This window comes from Passer montanus, unplaced genomic scaffold (genome assembly GCF_014805655.1).
Source record: "Passer montanus isolate IOZ18808 unplaced genomic scaffold, ASM1480565v1 scaffold12, whole genome shotgun sequence".
Lineage (NCBI taxonomy): Eukaryota > Metazoa > Chordata > Aves > Passeriformes > Passeridae > Passer > Passer montanus.
In genome coordinates this window covers 1,164,464-1,184,521 of record NW_024358722.1, presented here as the reverse complement: position 1 = coordinate 1,184,521, position 20,058 = coordinate 1,164,464, and the positions used below count along the sequence as shown (strand labels likewise).

General features: G+C 36.4%; 1 protein-coding gene across 5 annotated transcripts in view; it reads left to right on the top strand.

Moving 5' to 3' along the window:
* The window catches only part of CNST (consortin, connexin sorting protein), a 48,648-nt gene that overhangs the window by 18,662 nt on the left and 9,928 nt on the right, over window positions 1-20,058 (top strand). For all 5 annotated transcript variants that reach the window (XR_005626370.1, XM_039697704.1, XM_039697706.1 and 2 more), the window contains 7 exons: window positions 2,757-2,962; window positions 5,904-5,934; window positions 8,421-8,507; window positions 8,968-9,082; window positions 11,470-11,491; window positions 11,665-11,761; window positions 16,603-17,483. Coding sequence is in view for 4 of the 5 variants with exons in the window: in XM_039697704.1 (XP_039553638.1) it covers window positions 2,757-2,962; window positions 5,904-5,934; window positions 8,421-8,507; window positions 8,968-9,082; window positions 11,470-11,491; window positions 11,665-11,761; window positions 16,603-17,483 (1,439 nt within the window). In the remaining variant the exon portion in view is untranslated. The remainder of the gene's footprint in view (window positions 1-2,756; window positions 2,963-5,903; window positions 5,935-8,420; window positions 8,508-8,967; window positions 9,083-11,469; window positions 11,492-11,664; window positions 11,762-16,602; window positions 17,484-20,058) is intronic.

The following is a 20,058-nucleotide window of genomic DNA, read 5'->3' as shown; positions in this document are numbered from 1 at the left end:
ACATCCAACTGGGCATAGAAGGGGTCACTTGAAACATTTGTGAGTCTGGCAGAGCAAAAACTTGAGCCTGGCTCTTTGCCATGGACCTGCTGAGTGCTCTGGCCACTGATGTCTTCTGTGTCTTTTTGACACATTTTCATAAAGGTTTTGGTTCCATTCTGCGGTGGAGTAAATATCAGTGCTTTATAAAGTGAAAAAAATTAATCCTTCCTTATTAAAAAATCAGAAATATAGTAAGATACTTATATCTATTTGCTTTGGACAGTAAGATTGCTTGATTCCTGGAAAAAATAGAGTGCTGTTTTCAAGAACGGGGGAAAAAATAAATAGGGATCCTAGTCCGTCACATCTTTATGGTGAAATAGCATTACAAAGTGTTACAATAAAAGTTGTGGTGCTACTAGGGCACAAATATTGTCTTGTGTTGAAAATCAAACAAGTTAGAATTAACCCACATAGCTGTAAGGCCTCCCTTTCAAAATCAGGTAAGAAATTGGAGGGCAGGATTTGAATACGAATGGCAGCTCAATCATATGTACAAATAATAATGCAGTTTATGAACTGTGTTAGCAACAGTATCATGAAAACACTAAAATTAAGGGTTTTTTATGGGAGTTGCTATTGAGCATGTTGCAGTGAATGTTCATGTTTTGATATGACAGGTGGTTATTAACTGCTTTAAAAAGTGCAGCTTGAAGTGACATTTGGTTTCTTTGTTTGTTTTTCTGAGAGAAAAGGTTTGTCAGCACACGAGGACCCTCTTTTCTGGTTTCATGATAATGTGCTAAACAGGAAGCTGTATTTTTTAAATATTTTTTTAAATTTTTAAATACAGCTGTATTTTTAAATAAAGCCTTAATTCCATCTCTAGGTCAGCACACGAGGACCCTCTTTTCTGGTTTCATGATAATGTGCTAAACAGGAAGCTGTATTTTTAAAGACAGCCTTAATTCCATCTCTAGAAGTATTTCCTGGTTTGTATCTTGCATCCAGTTGTGTCTCTTGTTGCTTTTGGCCCACAGGAAACCCAAATAAATACCGGAAAAGATCAGATATGTGCATTAATTTTGAAGAAGCAATGTTAAGTTACACCCTTATTTTTTCTGGCAGTAAGCCCTGTGAAAATAGTCACCCACAGAGATTATTAGTAGTCCTAACTTGGATAGTTTACTAAATAAAGAATTTAAAATAATCAAAATGGTGAAGTGTTCCATGGACAAGCTGATACCTTTCTTAGGTCCTAAATCTTAAACCTGAATTATCATTATTGGGTTTCAGAGGCAATGGAAACAGAGGGGTCTGACACCGAGTGCCCAAGCTGAGGACACAAAGGTGCTTGAAACAGTGCCCTCAGCTATCCGTCTTTCAAATGATAACATGATTTCAGCAAATGTTGATTGGGGAACATTACTCATTACAATTTGAGTTTAATAAAAGTTTATTATGTGCATTTCTGTGGCCAAATTCTCCAAATTGTTTTAAACAATTGTGGGAATTTTTTTAAGATCAGTCTTACGCGAGTGTGTGAAATTCATGTTTTATGGAGAAATAAAAATGAGTTTATTAACTGCTGGAATCAGCTGTAGTTTTCTGGTTGCTCCTAAGACTGTGTTTTACAGCAGGCTGTCATTTATTGCTCTCTGATCTTTGTGAGAGACTGATACAGTCAGTATATGGGTAGTTGATTTCTCCCACTGCTGCTGTCACCACTACTACTCTACGCTTCTTTGTTAATCTGATTTAACATTTTCTCATAACTATCATACTTATGATCAAAATACACAAGTTTTGCATTTCTAACAATAAAATGTGGGATTTGCACCCAGAAAGTTTTGGGGTTTTTTTGTAATATTCTTGTAGTGTTTTGCTTTACATTATTTTTCATATCTCCACCTGAATGCCTTACTTTTTTTTGACTTCTGTAAAACTGGGGACAGGCAACAGTGAACTGCCAAGAAATGCACCATGGAGAACATAGTTTTCGGTCTAGCAAGAAGTTCTGGGATCTAAATTCAGTTTACACATCCTTGTGTCATTGTTACCAACATAGGTCAGCACTACTGCCTCTTTCCCTGGACACTCAAACTGTCCAGCTGTGTAAAGTGAGGGTGGTCTTCCTTTTCACTCAGCAGAAAGGTCCCCTTAGACATCTCTCTCCTACAGTAGAGTCCCACGCTGGCATCATCTGCTTCTTTCTCTCCTTTAAGATCCTGCTGTCACTGTGAGGAGCCACTGTGTTACCATCAGGAACTGGTTGAATTGTCCTTCCTCCCTTGTGTCTGTCCATGCCCAGGACCTCTCCTTGTCTGAGGTCCTTGGCAGGAGCAGAGAGACAAACTGAAAACCCCACTCATACTGCCCTCACCTACCTGCTATTTGCCCTTTTTGAGCAAAACTGCATTCTAAGCGCTTTTAGGTCATCCTGGTCTCTTATTAATAATTCTGTATAACACTTTTTAAGTGTTGTGATTTTTTTTTTTCCCCATACGTGAAAGCAGGGTCCCATTTAGAAGTGTACAAAGGTCCCATTTAGAAGTGTACAAATATATCTGATGTTACTGTGTTGTGTTGGGTAGGTGAGCTGACAGTGGGACAGACCTGTCACAATGAATTTTGACATTGCCAGCATTTAGTTTAGCAGCAATGTTGTTTAACATACCAGGTTTTTATTTATAACATTCATATTGAAATTTCCTGAAAGAGCAACTCAATGTATTTTTTTTTAATCCTAACCTAAGTGCTTGTCCTTTTTAAAGGTATTTCTACAGTGGGAGCCACAACGATCCAGGAGGAAAAGGCTCTTAATACAGATACAGATTTTGTGCAGGCTGAAAGTGCTGTTGAAGCAAAGGAAAACTTTCATCCAAAGGACCAAAAGCAAACATTGCAGTCTCTTTTCTCTTTGCTCCGTGAAGAGGTTGAGCAGATGGATTCAAAGATACTGCCCCTGTGTCTCCATCAGGTACTTTCTATGATTTTGGTGTACTGCACCCAATTTTGCTTTTATTTGAAACCTTTGTTCATTAGGAAATATATGCATAAATGCGATTTATACCAATACTCATATCTGGGCAGGATACTTTGGTGCATATCAGGTCATCAAGGCAAATATCTCTTCTAACATCTTCTAATATTTCCTAAATTATAAATTGCCTTGTTAATATATTCTGTAGTTAAAAGAAACTCTTAAGGATGGGTTTCTAACTCCCCAAATGGTGAAATTAGTTTGGCAGGAAGATTTAGCAAAATCACTCTTTAATCTACCTTGAATAAAGTTTATAAGACACTGGTATAGTTACGGGACAGCAGATACCTAAATAAAAATTGAAGTTCAGAATTGTTTTTACTTCTGCAGACATCTTTCTAGTATAAAATTTATGCATTAATATTTGGATTCAATATTTTCTTCGTGTTTGCCTTTATATTAGCACAGTTGCATCACCTGCAAGACCAAAGGGAAAACTGTGGTTTGAAAAGCAATCTTTCTTACAAATTGGCCAGTATGTTGCTTTTTTTTACTGGAGGTTTTGATGCAGAAGGAATACATGGATAGAACTTGATGCTGTATTAATGTACAGTTGTTGTTCAGCTGTGTCAGACTAACAGCAGACAGAAGACCTTTTGCTTGGCTGTGATGTCTAATATGGGCCACATGTAGATACTATACCTGTCTGGTTTGACTTAGCTGCATTGTCTTAATTTTGGAACATGCTTTAAATTTCTGAACTGCAATGACATTCCTGTATTCTTCTTCTTTGATACAAATAAGCAATTATATGGGAGAAAGAGGTTTCACTTTAGGATTGCACATAATAGATAATCTACATTTGACATAGAATTTTAAATTATTTTTCTAAGCCGTGCTTGAGCAAAGATATTTTTAGAAATACTGTTCCTTAACTTATGAGAAGCTTATCTTTAGGGTAAACAATTCGTGCTTTTAGCCTCATCAAATTTGGTGGTTTTTCACAAGTCAGTACAAAGGTCATTTTTGGGAAACAAAATAGGGCAAAAACTTAAAATACTTTACAAACATCAAGGGGATCAATTGCACATGATGGAGGTGAAATGTGTTGCTTTTTAGATGAGGAAGCCAAACCCTGAGGGGAAGAACTTTTTGAAAGTCATGCAGGATCTGTGACAGAACTGAGAACAATATCTGCATATTCAGATTGAAATACTATTAGAACACTATCTCTTTTTCCTAAAAATTCTCAAGCATTTTGAATTGAGTGTTTGAGAGAAAGCTAATGGAACTTAAAAGGCTCATAACCTGTTTTTTAATAGAGGATGGAATGGGGGAGGATTTTAAGTTTAATGATTTTAAGTTTATTTCCTGTAAAGTGAGTCTATTGAGAATTTTTTCCTTTTCTAGTGAATTAACCTCTCATCTTCAGACTTTTTTTTTTCAGATTGCTAATACAGCCTGTCAGTAACATTAAGCCAAGTCTATCAAATAGTCTTCTACAACATTATTTTTTATTCTCTATGACAAAATTCAATGTAAAATTAAGAGTTTTGTCAGATGTTCTGGTGTATTAACAGTCCATGATGCTTGTGGGAAGCCTGTATTCAATACTTAAAGACAGGGGTTGTTCTAAGAGTCAACTTCTAGTTAAAATAGGATGTAATTTTTTTCCTGTCTTGAATGGGATTAATTTGATTTGTTTAGGACTTGTTACAGAATCTAAGAGGTATTTTTATATAAAACATAGGTAGTACCTTTGACAGCTCAAAAAATTCTTAGGAGGCTATTGTGGGCAGCAGACAAAATGCGCAGATAAAGGACATTAAAAGTCACAAAATTGGCTTTTGAAGGTACCAAACTCGAAATGGTCTAGCGGTTAACAGTCTGAGAGCCAGGAAATACAATTTGTAATCTAGACTCCTCTATCAAGTTGCTGTCTTTTTTGAGCAATCATCTTCAGACTTCTACAAAAGTGCTTATTTAAGCCTGCCATATTATGACTACTTAAATCAATCCCAAAGATCTTGAGGCTGAATTTTTGCGTGCTCCCACAGAAATCATTGGGGACTCATCTGTGAGGTGCCTCAGCCTGACTGTTCTGGTATCAGCATACCTGCAGTCCTGGACACATTTTGCCAGCCCTGCCCTTGCCTCGCCATGCATGGCACACAGGAAGGCTGCCAAAATTTGCTGTCCCCAAGGACTGATTAGTTGCTGCTTGTAAAGGTCACTGGTAGGGTAGAGCTCTGTGGAATACTTCTGAGGTTTATGTTTTTTGTGTTTCATCACATTTACAAACAAAGATGTCAGTATTCTTCAGCTTTTTAGGAAAGCCTGCACAGTTTTGTAACAAGCACAAGTAAGTTATTGTTGCAATTCTCAAATATTTTTTGTTTACAGGAAGACAAAAGACTGTTCTTTTCTCATCAGTCAGGAAATCTCCATTTCTGTTTTAAAACATTGCAATGTAATGCTCAGGAGAGAGCAGCAATGATCTTAATTTGATCAAACATAAGGAAACATTGGTCAGGCACAGAATTCAAACTTTTGAACTGGTGTCAGTAAAAATTGTACTTCTGTTGTAGGTCATTTTAAAGCTTTGCTATTAAGATAACTAAAAATGTTTCTGAAATAATTTTTATAGTTGTAGGAACTTAAAACCCTACTAAGGTTTTTTGGGTTTGTGTAATTCTGTAAATTGCACAAAATCAAATCTGTTTTGTGTGAGAGGATTTAATATTTCTGTGGTATTTGATTCTCTTTTCAAACCTTTTTCCTAGAATAGGAATACATGTATTTTGTCAGAACATTAATATATTACCCAAACTAAATAGGAACCTGCAAAATAGATGTTTCAAGCTATGATTAAAAGTTTATATTGCATCCTTACCACCATCATGAGAATTATAGAATCTTGGTTTTTTCACTTTTGCAGATAGCTGAGACCTATTTTCAAGAGGAGGAATGTATCCTTTTACTTGCAGAAATTGTTGCACAGTATTAAAATAATGTGGTATGATAAAACATAAAAGTCCAATGCTTTGTTGTTAACTCACATCTTGTGGGTCAGGGTTAGAAAGGAGTGAACAACCATAATTCACCCATGAGTGAACACACAGTATGGTAGCAAATCCTTCTTAATCAAACAACTGGATTGTGAGCTAAGGGATAAATTCACATCCAACAGCTGTACTGATGCAATCATTAATAGCTAGACAGAAAACCTTTTAAAAGAACTTTTGTTTTTATAAGATAACTGCTATTCTAAATATTAGTAACTGGGAAAATGTCCATTTTACAGATAGGGTGTGTATTATATCAAATAGGGTACTTACAGTAATGATAAAATTGTCACAACCGTTGATTAGAATATGTACTAAAAATGTCTAGATTGGAATAAAAATACCAAACACCTGGAGCTGACATCAGCAACCTGCAAATAATAGTAAAATAGTGTTTGACAAATGCTAATCAGTCAAAATCCTGTCAAGGTAGTCTGAGAAATTGTTCTAGGAAAATATGGGTAACTGCTTCTGAGAACAGTTTAATAGTCCAGTTTGTTTTGATTTGTTCCTATAATGCAGGTAAGTTTGGTCAAAAAGTTGTAATAGTTGAACTACTGATAATTATTCTGATACATTTCAGTAATTGTGTGAGAGAATAATAATACTAAACCTCAAAGTTAAGTCAGAATTTTAGAAAAGGTGGACTGGGATTTCCTCTTTGCTTCAAAGGGAAAATGATTAGATTATAAAAAGAAAATGCCAGTGGTAAGCCCTTAAGGTGTATGTGATTCACTAAGATGCATAATATATTAGAGAATTTGTGCATACTGATTATTTATTTATTTATTATGTAGTTTGTACAAACAAAATACAGCAAATAGACAATTGTGTAGGCTAGGTAACAAGGCATGAGAAACCTAGACAAATTATATTAGCCTATAGATAAAACCAGAGAGCTAATAGTTGCAGTGTTATAAAAGCAACATATAAAACAAAATATCCATCACTGTTGTAGAGGACTGCAGTTTTGTTTTGGTCCTCCTAATTCAAAAGTGTCCATCAGAAAATGTGAATTGCACAGCACAAATTAAAGGCATGGAAAAATTCTGTAGTAAGTTATAATGCAGGGGGTTATAGTAAATTTAAACTATAAGTGGCATGGTAGAAACAGTTCCTCTTTCATTGGAGCTGCTTTAATTGAAAGGCATTCCATTTAAAGCTGATCAAAGGAAATATTTTTTAATGCAATGTACACCTGATGTGTGGAATTCAACACCACTATATAATACATATTTATGAAGGATATCTCCACTGTACCTCCAGCCATCAGTTTCCTGAGGTTAATAAAGAACTTACTTGATCATGTTGCACTGTATTAATTATCCATGACAGACATTTTAATTCATCCAGTGTGGAATCTCATATTAAAAATAATGCAGGGTTTGTTGCTGTGATCCTCTAAGGCTCTCTCTCTCTGTGATCTGTAATTCTGTTTCTAATAACAGATTTCCTGAAGACAGGGAATATTCTTTCCATGAATATTGCTGTTCATATGCCATGCTGTTGCATGAGGCTAACCAGAATAACAAGTACTGGCTGTGTTTTTCTAATAATTACTCCAGTGTTTTAATTAGCATTAATAATGGAAAGTGGGTTTTCTGTATTACTAAGAACGTCATTCACTTCTATCCTCATTGTATTGTAGAATTACATTTCAAATAGCTGGTAAAACAGCTTCAAACAGCACAACTAACAGCTCAGGCTTAGTGGAGCTGGCATTATCCTGACTATTGTAAAATATGTGACTATCAGTTTAATATATTGATAACCCTAAGGAAGGGGAAAGACTTCTTCACATAGAAGAAAGTGAGCAGACTCTAGAGGAAAACGAAAGGTAAACTCAGCAGTCCAACAGTGTTGTATATAATGGTTGAAAAGGGGGCAGGTATTTTTCAAAAGTGGAAATTGGATCAGTTGCTTTAATACTGTCTTCATCTGGTCAGTAGAAAGGAGTCATATTTTCAGTTAGTCGTGGTAATTGGCATGTATTTGTATTTCTTGTGAGATACGTGTTGGTGTTTGTTTTGCTTGTCGTTTCCCAGAGATTTCATTTTTTTGGTAAAGTTATCAATATGACATTTCAGTCATTTCTTTTCAAGAAAAATCTTCTATTGTGCTTCGGGCACATGGGAAGAGGTACCTGCTGAAAAGAATAGGATTTTCATTTTTTAAATATTTCTCAACTAATTTTACTTCTTGCCTGCCATTTTCATGTCTGCTGTTTTTAATGTCTTGCACAAAAATTGGGATGCTAGCCATTTCTCACTTTGATTCACTTATTTCAAATTTCAAGTGTGTAATTACTTCCCTTTCAAACATGATGCCAATTATAAGTAAGATATACCATGTCTACATTTGTGTGCATTTGCCTTTAACCTCTCGTTCAGATGAGAAGGCCATGAAGTTCATTCAGCTTGAACGACTTTATCATGAGCAGTTGCTTGCAAATCTTTCTTCCATACAGGAACAGTGGGGTGAGTACCAGCTAAACTAATATGGAAGAACAAACACTTTAGTTTCTATTTCTAAATAATAGAGTTACATTTCCAGGCTAAAAATGTTACATAGCAAAGGTGGCATTGATATCAGAATTTCTCTGAGCTTGTTACAAGAAGAGTCTTCATGCTTTGGAATTTTTTGCACACATTTAATTATAAATGTGAAAATAGTTTGTAGTTCTTTATTCTGTTAATCAAGATTTTGATCCACAGTTGTTTCAAGCTCATTTTTTGTGTTAGGATTGGTGAGTGTGATGTGATGAAAATAAAGTATCTTCTGAAAGAATAGGATGATGTTCTACATAGTCTGAAACGAGACTGTAGAACATACACAGAAGAGTTGTCAATATTTCTCCATTAATTAGTTTCACCTAGTTGTATTATGTTAAGCTACTTTTATAGTATCTTAAGTAAAAGTTATTTTGATTTAATGTAGAAAGAAAATGGAAAACAGCAGTTCCCAGTCCAGTTACAACACTGAGGAATTCAGATAAAGAGCTGAGTGGCCAAGAACTGGAAAAGCTTACTAGAGTTTGCTCTTCACATCAACAGTGAGTATAAGAAAGTATTGTTACTCCTCAAACTAATATGTTACTGTAGGTGTTGTCTCCTTGCCTTTATGGGTGTTCTGAAATAATCAGTGTCAAAATAAAAGTTGCATCACTGACTTGAATTTGGTTATGAGGTGGTGGTTCCTTCTGATATGTAACTAAAATATTTTTACCATCGGTTTTCACATTTTTAAAATTTTGTTTGAGGAACGTATGAAGACTAAATCTGAATTTGTTTTACAAATCATCAGTCTTCCAGAATAGGAGTTTTGAGTTTTGTTTTTTCAATCAAAGGAAAAACTGAATAGTGTTAATTTAGGAAGAGATAGACTGTAGAACTAATGATGGTATTCCTGTTTAATACCTATTGGTTTAATCATTGTTTCAAAATGCAAATGTCCAGCATCTCACACTTCAGCACCCATACCTACCTTATAGGATTTTATTCCCAAATTTCCATATTTTAGGACAATTTCTTAATGCTTAAAGTAGTTCTTGTTACCTTCTATTAATTTCATATTGGTTGCATTTACATGAAGCAGTAATTCTGTACTTTCCTAGCATGACAGTGTTCTGAACAGTGAAATCTCAGTTGGTAGCTGCTTTGCCTGATCCATCAGCCTCCTGAATCAGTGTATCAGAGTACAACAAACTTGTGCCTAGGGTGCTTTTCTGGGTAGTAACACATATGGGATTGTACCCATCAGGTAGGAGGAGGAGATCTGTTCCTTCATGGGTGAATATCCTACTGTCCAGACATTGATTTTACTGCACAGATGGAAGAAATCATACGAGCTGCCACTGAAAAATGATCAGCCAACAGCAATAAGGAAACTAACTACATTCAAAGGCTGTGACAGCCTCTCAATTAGATGAGGAGAGAGAACTTTCTCTAGTACATTTGCATTGGCTTAGTCAATCTGGATATACAAAAGCCAAACTGCTAATAAAGAGTATTGATTTGGTTATCAATTTTTTTTCATCTGGGTGATGGTAGCAAAGTTTGAAAACAATCCAGCTGATTGCCAGAATCCATGCAGGGATTTTTCACGAGTATTCTGAATGCCTTTGGGAGGGAGCCCCTGGAAAGGTATTCCTGCATTCCCACAGGGAGAGGGGGCAGGTGTGGCACTGGAGCTGCAGGTTTGCAGCTGCAGTGAGCGCCTGCGGCTGCCCCAGCCCGCATTGCCTGCACAGGAGCTTGTGAGCCCACTGAAGGGCTGAGACTCAGCTCTGCTGTGATTTGTGTGCTGCAACGAGCAGCACCTCCCTGCCTTGCTGAGAATAACTCTGCTTTCGTCTTCGTTTCAGTTTTGAAATGTCATTCCCTGTTCTGAGAAAAAGAACTGCCATTTGATAAAAATTAAGGCTTGTGTTCATTTCCTGTGATCAGTGCTGTATGTAATGCTGTTACTCTTTCAGACTCTCAAGGCAAAAGCCTATTTGCATTTCTTGTTTCATATAGGGGGTTTTTCCTAGGTTTAAACTTATTTTAGTTTTTAATTGAAGTTACATTTTAATTTTTAATTAATAGCATGCAGGTCTTGGAAAATATGAGCATTCTGCTTTTTTAATTGAAAGTAATGTAAATTTTTCTCATACTCAAGTTTTACAGCTCTTTTGCTCTTTAAAGATAGTTTTGAGTGTCGTTTATTTGAATTTTACATGGTAAAATGTAAAAGGCAGTGTAACTTTTTGAAGTTTTGGTTAGAGAATATGAACATCAGTACTCTTCCCTTGTCTCTCCAATTTTTTTTCAGTAGCTTTAAATAAAATGCTCCACATTTTATCTTCATTGCTGTATGAAAGACTGTAAGACAGATTGTGTGTGATAGATCACATTGTGCTTGAATCTGTATCCAGCTGGCAAAGTCCACACTGACTGTGAGCAGCGTTGATTCACCTGTGAATCTGAATGGAGTCAGTGGGAGCTGCTGTACCTCACAGAACCCAGAAAATGTCCCAATCTGTGGAGAGGGAAATACGATTTTTGGGGAGGGCATTTCATTCCTCAATCCCTTTTATAATGATCTCTATTTTTAAATATTAGTAGCTATCAAGTTCTTGTATGATTTTTAATGTTGGTAGAGTTTCTTCTGAGCATAACCTTTTACAGGAATGTACATTGCTTGATATGTTGCAGTAAATTTGCTTCTGACTGCTCTCTCAGGTGGAACAATGTTAGGGCTAATTGGTCTTCTGATGATATTCATGCAAGTACAGATCTGTGCCTGAAGGTATGCTAGCAGGCTGACACTTGCTATGGAAGAAAAGTTCTGTGCTAATTTTAGAGCAGAGCAAAGATTTCTAAGACTTCACTTACTTTTATCATGAAGAATGTTGCTACTAGGTTATTTAATTTATTCTTTTTTTCTTTATTGCTGCAGGCCACAGGCATCCAGAAATAAGGTAAGAAGCTGTTTAATTGAATTCTGCTTTGTCAAAAGTTGGTAATAAATATATTTTAAATATTAGATAAAATCTTTCAAGTTTAGAAGCTTTTTGAAGTTTGAATGTCTCAAAAAGCCACATCATTCCTGTTTAATTCCAAAAATTACAGGTAATGCTATCATATTTTACAGCTGGTAACTGCAGAAAATACATGGGAAAGCAGTTGTTTACCTCAGTTAATGGAATCCAGAACTTTAAAGGAAAGAGAAGCTACTGCTTTTAAATCAGGTATGTGTATATGTATGTACATTTTTTTAAAATATTACACTGTAATTACATATTCCTATAAATAAAATTAAGCTATTTCATGTGAAACTACAGTATTTGTTGGATCTCTACAGATGCACAAATGGATTTTTTTTTTCTCATCACAATGGATAAATAATGCCATTTTAATTAGTCATCGATATTCATAACTGTAAATTCTAGCCTCCATCAAAAAAAAGTCTTAAATGTGCATGCATTTATATTAGCTTATGTAAAGTATGAAATTGTATAAAACTAGAGATAAGATGGATAGTTTTTATGTATACAAATATATACTAGGTAATCAACCTGATGACAGACATTCAGAGGTGTGGTAGTGGAGTACAGTTAACAGTATTAGTAACTATTTTAAGTTACATGCAGTGTACTGATTTTGAGATGCATTTTTCTGAAGCAACACAGAAAATGATGAAGCCTTTGGGAGGTCTTGAAGAGAAAAACATTCAGTTAATTGTTTTCAGTACATACTTTTATGTCATTTTCAGCCTCATTTTCCTTTTTCTGCCTTGGGGCAGTGGCCATTTTGTTTGAATCTTTGGGTTCTTATGAAACATTTACAAATTAACGAATTGTTGAAATGGAGACAGAATGGGAAAGAATATTGGTAGACAACCAGGCTGTGCTTTATCTCTCCTCTCTCTGAGCAAAAAGTTTCTGGTATTTTGCCACATTTCAGTTGCCAAAATTGGCTTAAGCTAAGTACCTTCCCTCAAAAACAGCTAGAGTTCTTCAGAAGATGAGAACTGGCCTAAGTGATCCTAGGAGGTCCCTTTCAACCCAAACTATCCTACAAGTGTGTATCAGCCAGGATGTTCAGGAGAATCAGAAATTAATGAAGATACAGAGTCACAGTTCTCTACATGTGTGGATCCTCCTTATCTCCATGCTCTTTTACCATGACCCCTATACTGCCTTTTCTCCACTTCTATTCCTGTCACCTAACTAAACATAAAGCATTAGAAACATGAAACAAACATGTTCTGCAGCTCAGAAAGCAGATCAAAAGAACACAGGTGCTTTTTATTGTTGAATGGTTGGAAATTCCCATGGAAAAAAAAAAATTACAGTTTTTCCTCTGATTTTATTCCAAGTGGAAACAAAAGCTTTCTGGAGAGCAGAGTTTCTGAACATCTGAATGTTCTGAATTCAGGAGCATTTTGTTTCAATGTTGAAATACTCCAGTACAACATCTTGACGTAATGGGGAAGTAATTAATGGTGTAAATGGATCTTTTCATGCCTTTCTCTTAATGTGAATCTTGTCAAAATACCATCAAAATCTTTGGGTTCCTGTGCAATGTTGGTAAATTGATAAAGCTATGTCATCCAATAAAAAGCAGTTCTACTGAGAAATTTTCAGCAGTGCAAAGTACTTCCAACACAAAGATAGGAATATTTTCATCCTATCCTGACTTTAAATGGTTGAAATTTGCAAAAGATGCTTTTCAAAAGATTAGTGCTTTCTTGAGGAAGCAGTGAATTCTCTCCCTGGTGAGTGTGAGCAGCTGTTCAGGCAGCATGTGGTCATTAGCTGCTGCTGCCCTTCAGTGTCAGTGCATCCCCCATCTGCGTGGGGAGGAATGGCTTTGGTTGCAGTCAGAAGGATTTGGGTTGGGAAGGCAGCAGTGTGAACCAGAACAGAAATTTGACAAAAGTGATTCATAACTGAAATGCCATTCAGATAACAAGCTGTGCCTGAGTGGTGCAGCTCAGGACTAGAAGCAATGTGTCCATTTGGGACTGGTTTTTGATTTTGCCTGAACACCAGCAGAATCCTATATTGCAATAAACATACAGCTCCTAATATTTAACCTTTACAGCAGTAGCCTAAATGCATGGGCCTTCTCACCCAAAACTTAGAATGCTTGACTTCTGCTTTTCATGTGGTTTTTTTCCTCTACCAAAAAAAAAGAAAAATGAAATGAAAAATGAGAAGTAAGCATGTAAAGTTTTACTTTTCATATGCATTTATCCACCAAACCACAGGAAGAACTACTTAACTCATTTAGCTGTTTGTAGTAGAAGTCTGGCTTACAGTAAGACAGGAAAAGGAAACTGTCATATGTTTTGAGAACAGGCCTTCATATTCATCCATATATAATAAGAATTTATGTAGCAATTATCAATAAGAATATGTAAAATGCATTGTAGCAATATCTGTATTACATTGTAGAGATTGTTGTACTGCACTATAGTAGCATCTTTGAAGTAAAATCTAACTTGCCTGGTAATCTGAAGCAAAAGTTACTCCCCTTGATCTGCTAAGGTATATGGGAACATAGTTTGAGCCTCTGTAGGCAGTTGATCCTAAGAATTCACAATTCCTCTCTCCTGGGGCTACAGCGACCGACAAACAGCTTTATAAGAAGTCATCCAGTCAGGATTCCTGGGGCAGTACCTGATTAGATTTGTGCCCTTCTGAACAAGGGTTGTGAAGGGTCTGTTCTATTAAATTTTACTTTCTGGCAGATTTTCACTCTGAATCTACCAACAGAGAGAATTTTGCCCTTAATACTATGTGTGTATATTAAAAGATGAGATTTGATACATCCTTTTCCCATTAATTTCTTCAGCTTCTGACTGAAAGCAGAACCTTAATAGCATTTAGTGTTAACTAAAGATAAATTAATGTGTTTCATGAAAACCTTCCTAATGAAACACTGAATTTAACAAAACTCTCAGCATAAGTTTGCAGTGTGTACATATAATTTAGACTCATTTGGAGTCTAAATGGGGAGGAAGTCTTTATACCGTGTTTACTGTTAGGTACTATGGGATTTGTTTTTAACTGAGAAGAAGGATGAAGATGGAGAAGTGTGAATTCTCCATTGGTAGATTACTGTGGATCAGTATTCTGTCTGCTAGGCTGTCCTGGATTAGCAGGACAAAGCGGTGCCTACAGGTTCCTGTGATGAGCAAACCAAGTGTCAATTCTAATGCAACTCTGTCAAGGGGAGAAGAAACCATTTTTTTAATTACCATAGGTGCTTTTGTTGCTAAGAAATTTTCTGTAGACACTTTGTTGTACCTCTGTCAGTCAGGCAAAAATTACTTCTGCCAGTGGGTATGTCTTCAGTTAATTTAGTGTAGGCAAAAGCATATTTTCTAATTAAGTCTTCAAGTATTTGTCTTAACTTGCCCTCAGTCTATAGTGGGCATGGGTTGCCTGAGGTAGCTGTAAATATTGAACACTGCTGAAAACTTGGTGTGAATGATTATTGCATCCCAGTTCTTGTACATCTGTGGTTACATAACCGTGCTAGGATCACTTATTGCTTTCTTAGGAACAGTGCCCTGAGCTCAAGGGACACCTTTCACAGTAAAGAATCGGATTCAATTTCCGATTCCATTTAATCTTTGTTTCACTTGGGGCTGCCAACAAAGATGCCTGTTGTAATGTGGATGTATCCACTAGGAAAAATTGACAGATGGTAACAAAATCTTGTACCAATAATCCAGGCTGTGTTTGAGCTCATGACCTGTATGTGGAGGGCTTAGTATCCCATTACAAATCCCTTGAGCTGTCTACTCATCTGTGTCTAATTTTTAAAAAGTCCCTATCTCACACCTATTCTTTCAGTGTTTTACTGGTTAGGTTCTCTGTACTCTTTCTTTCTGTTAATGTTATTCTGATTTTTTTTCCCACATTTTGATTTGCTTGGATATTCTCTTTTTCAATTTCCAAGTCTGTCTTTTCCATGCTGCCTTCATTTCATTAGACATTAAAAGGGGTATAGTTTGGAATTTAATTAAACTGTTCAATACAGTGAATTAATGCAAACATTTGTTTTAATGAATGTGACTGTTTTGTGTAACAAGTTCAGGAAATTGCTCACATTTTAAGAGAGGTTTTAGTAGGTGAGGAAGAATAAAATTGGCATGGAGAAATCAATTAAGAAGGGCATTGTTTGATATCTTTATTAATCTGTTCTTAAGACCTTTCTGCTCTTCACTATGACCAAAAAATGCAAATAAGTACTTTTATGAAGTTATTAGTTTGTTGATTGTGAATATTGCTATTACTGCAACAATAGTCCTATTATAACATAGTATTAACATAGTTTTTATTAAAATATGTAATAAAAGGCAGTTTCTGTCCTAGCTAGCTTACTTTGATGTTTTAATTCTTAACAGCCCCTTTCTCTCTTTTTAAGACTAAAAACAAAGTTTTGGCTTTCTTGAAATGGTTAATATCTAATAAATTCATAGATAACTTGGGCTAAGCATCTACTCCTTCATCAGCAGATTATGCCAACAGTAGGTGATTTCACAAGCTATGTAGAATTCTTTGTGTGTTTCTGAAATTTCAGATAAGAAAAAAGCTAGTGATCTGAAAATTTAAGATTTATTAAATTAGTATGATTTCAACTTCTTTAACGAAGTGCAGATATCTTTCTAGGTGATAGATACACTGGCATCAAGGTACAGTTTTCTGTAATTAAGTGCATTTGCCTGAACTCCAGGCTTCCATGAGATGGCTCACATAAAATATCCATTAGAAGAAAAGTGACTGTTCACAAAGATACTGACTTATATACTGGGAGTAGCTTTTTTCAGAAGGACACTGAATTGTGTGCTTCACCTGCAAGAATGTGTGCAAATACTTTTTTTTTCCCCGAACCAGGAGTCAGAGACTACTAACAAAAGTTATTCTGACTGGAGCATAAAGTATCTGCCCTTTATGGGAGAGCATTTTGAAGCATTAGGTTACAATGTTATCAAATCACAGTATACTCTTTCCCCCCTGGGCTGATGCTTTGAATCATTTAAAAACTCTGGAACTGTTTTTCCTATTGCACTTAGGTACTGAAACTTGTCCTGGCATTGCACCAAAGAAAGAAGATAAACAGCTGAGCACTGTCTGCCCAGGTGAAAACAAAACTGAGAGACAGACAGAGGCAGCGAGCCTTCGGGTAGCTGCAGGAAAGGACCACATGGAGGAGCAGCACTGCAGTGCTGAATCAACCCTGGAGCCACACACCCAGTCCACAGGGACAGGGGGCAGGCCTTCCTCGGGCTGTTTATCATCTGGGGATGCTGGTGAAGATAACAGCCTGCAGCTGAGGGAAAGACAGCTCTCCAAGGATGCAGTGAAAATAGAAGGGGCTGGGGAGCCGGGAGTGAAACTCCCTCTTGAGCCAATGGTAGATGCTTTGGCTTTTACAGATGATGATTATATGCCTGCTGATTTGGTTCCTTCTGACAAAGATGTGCCAGCTGATAGAAGTCTGCTCAGATCAAAAAGTGCTGCTGGGTCTTCAGAAATTCCTAGTGGCCAGCTTGGAAGCAGTGATTTAAAGCAGCAACAGATACAGCCTGATGATGATGATGATGATGATGATGAACAGCCTTCATGGGACAGAACTGCCTCAGGTGAATGCTCTGGGTGTAATGAAGTGTCTGAGCATGAGAGTACTGCCCATTCACGGGTGGGCAAGGAAATACAGAGAGCAGCAGGACAGGAGGAGAAGGTCAATAAGGAGCAAGAAGACTTATTTCTGAGATTTTTGAATGGTAACATAATAGACACTGAAGAATCTGCAGACTTAGCAAACCAAGAGGACTTTAACACTGTTCCAGATATTTCACCTGAACGAGCATCTTACAACTCCCTGGAAGCTTTATCACTAGATGACAGCTTTTCTTCTCTTGATGAACTTACAAGAAGGATAGAGATTACTGAGGTAAATATTGTAAATCCTATAAAATCTTTCATGTTTATTTCAGTTAAAATATTTTAGATATTGCCAACTTAAAAATATGTTAAATATTCCTTTATGTATCACTTTTCCAAATCTGAAATCTATACATATTTAATTGTTCTGAGTTACTCAGAAAAAAGTTTCACTTGGCCTCTCTGTCTCCTTCTTGACCACTGTGTTTCAAAAATAAGATTGATATCTTATATATGAGTGTGATACCTGGGGGGGGTTGATATTTTTTTTTATTCTGACAGAGACTGTTAAGAGGTGTTCTCACAATTCCTGTTAAATCAAATTTCATATCAGAAATCTACATAATACCTATGATGTACCATCATTACTTTCTATGCACAGAACAAAGTTTGCTTTTTTGTGCTTATTCCATAGAGGTGAGAACTACATATAAATTCTGCATATGAATGAATGGGTTTCTGATTTTGTCAAGTTAGGCAGATTTGTTGTTGAACCCAAGCTAAGAAAGAGCTTCTAAACCTGAACCCATCTCATAGGCCTGTAACAAGGATGAGTGCTTCATGAGCTAAATTGCTGTTCTGAAAATAGAGAAGATTTATTGCTTTGGGACTTTTTTGGAGAGTGTAATGACAACATCTTTGCTTTATTTCTTTTCTGGTTTTGCTGCATTTGCATCCTTAAGAGCTTTTTTTTTTTAAATTAAAAGGGAGTGTATTGTGAAATGATGTTATTTCAGATGCTGGAGGGGGAAGGCTTGTATGAAGCTATCTTCTTAGTTAATTTCTATTTTTAAGGCCTTTAACAATAGACTATCCCCTTGGCAATAAAGTTACAGTACTTCTCTATAGATCAAGCTAATGCACAGTGACCAAGAACCCCCATGATTGCTCAAGGACAGTGGCCAAGCAGGGAATTAAATACTGGAGGTCAATGCTGATGTTATTACATGTTTGGTAAGTGTCCAAAGCTGAAAAGAGAGTATTTTGGCTTTTCTACCCACCTAAAGAGTTTCTTACATCCTTTCCAAGATCATGCCTCTTGTCTTTTTGTGGGCCCTCAGGAATTATGCCACATACCAGGACTGACAGCCATGTGCACAAAGCTGTACATGTTAATACATGTATCCCAAATTTTCCTAAGTCCATTGGCTTGTGTTCACTTAGAGGGTGGTTTTGAAAAAGAGCATTTTGTTGACAGTCTGTGCTAAGCCTGAATACATGTATAACAAAAGAGTAATTTAAGTATCATCCCTCAGCATTAAATTTCTTTTGAGCCCACTGAAAGTGCTGCATTTTAGCAGAGGAGTACTGCTCTCTTTCACATAGATATAGCCTAATTTAATCCAATAGCATCTATTTTTAAATAGCTGTGTTTGTGGTGTTTGTGTTTCAGAGGATGGGATAGGAAGAGCATATTGATACTGTTAGAAAAATTATGCTTGTATTGATTGTCCCTGTGACTGATGATGATGCTTTACAGGGCATCTAATTTCAATTGCAGTTCGCTTTGCTGGTGCTGGGACTGCCAGTACTGTGATGGCAGAGTTGGGTCTCTGCAGAGGAACAAGTACTTTGAGTTTTTCCAAGGTACTTTTCTGGCCATATAAGGTGTCATGTTGGCTGCATTGGTGAGAGTCCACTTGGATCATTCTTAGCAAGACACCCGAGTTTTGTATGAGGCAGGGGGCTTAAATGCAGAAGGGAAGAAGGATTAACATCAGTAGCAATAAAATTTGTCATATGCAGCATCTGGGGTTTTTTCACAGTACTTGGGATTTCTAGGTGCCACAGGGTGAGGCAAGGACAGCACACCAGCTTCTATTGTTTCATTATACACTCATAGGATGTTCTTCCAGTTAATCTTACCACCCATCAGTAGCCTAGGGGTTGTTTTTCAGAAGTGATGAGCACCCACAGCTTTCTTGGAAGACACATTTGAAAGAGTTTGGCACCCCTGAGAAAGCAGTATTGTTAACTTGTGTTCATTGATTTTGTTTCAGTGCCAAAATGAGATTGCACTGAAGTTTTGACGAGCAGATGGAATCTTTGTACCCAGCTGTAACACTTCTTCCTTTCTTGTCCTCTTGAAGGCTTTGAAATTGCATTGTTCAGGCTATGGCAACCTAAGAAGATAATGGTGTTTTCATACACTGGTTGTTAATGAGGTATCTAGAAAATGCATTGGTAGCCACATGAATGAAATTGAATTAATCACATGAAATGTACCAATGTGGCAGAAAAAAAATAATCTATTTGACTGTGATAGAACTTGTCATAAAGTAAGTGTTTAGGAAACTGCCACAAACAGAATAGAAGGTGGAAGTAAAGATCATTTTGAAATAACCTGGGGAAAAAAAAAACCTATATGGTAGGACAAAATTTCATTAGTGTTCTTCAGTTGACATGTAATAATAATTTATTGAAGATGGAGAAGGGTAAATACCTGTGTATATATTTACAGTTAAGAAGTTTTGCTTGGCTCTATATTGAAAGCCAAGAATCATCTCATGCAGTTTTCTAACTTAGATACTTTCTCACTTGCTTTTAGTTTATCATTTACAATAGCTAATTACAAGAGTGAAAAA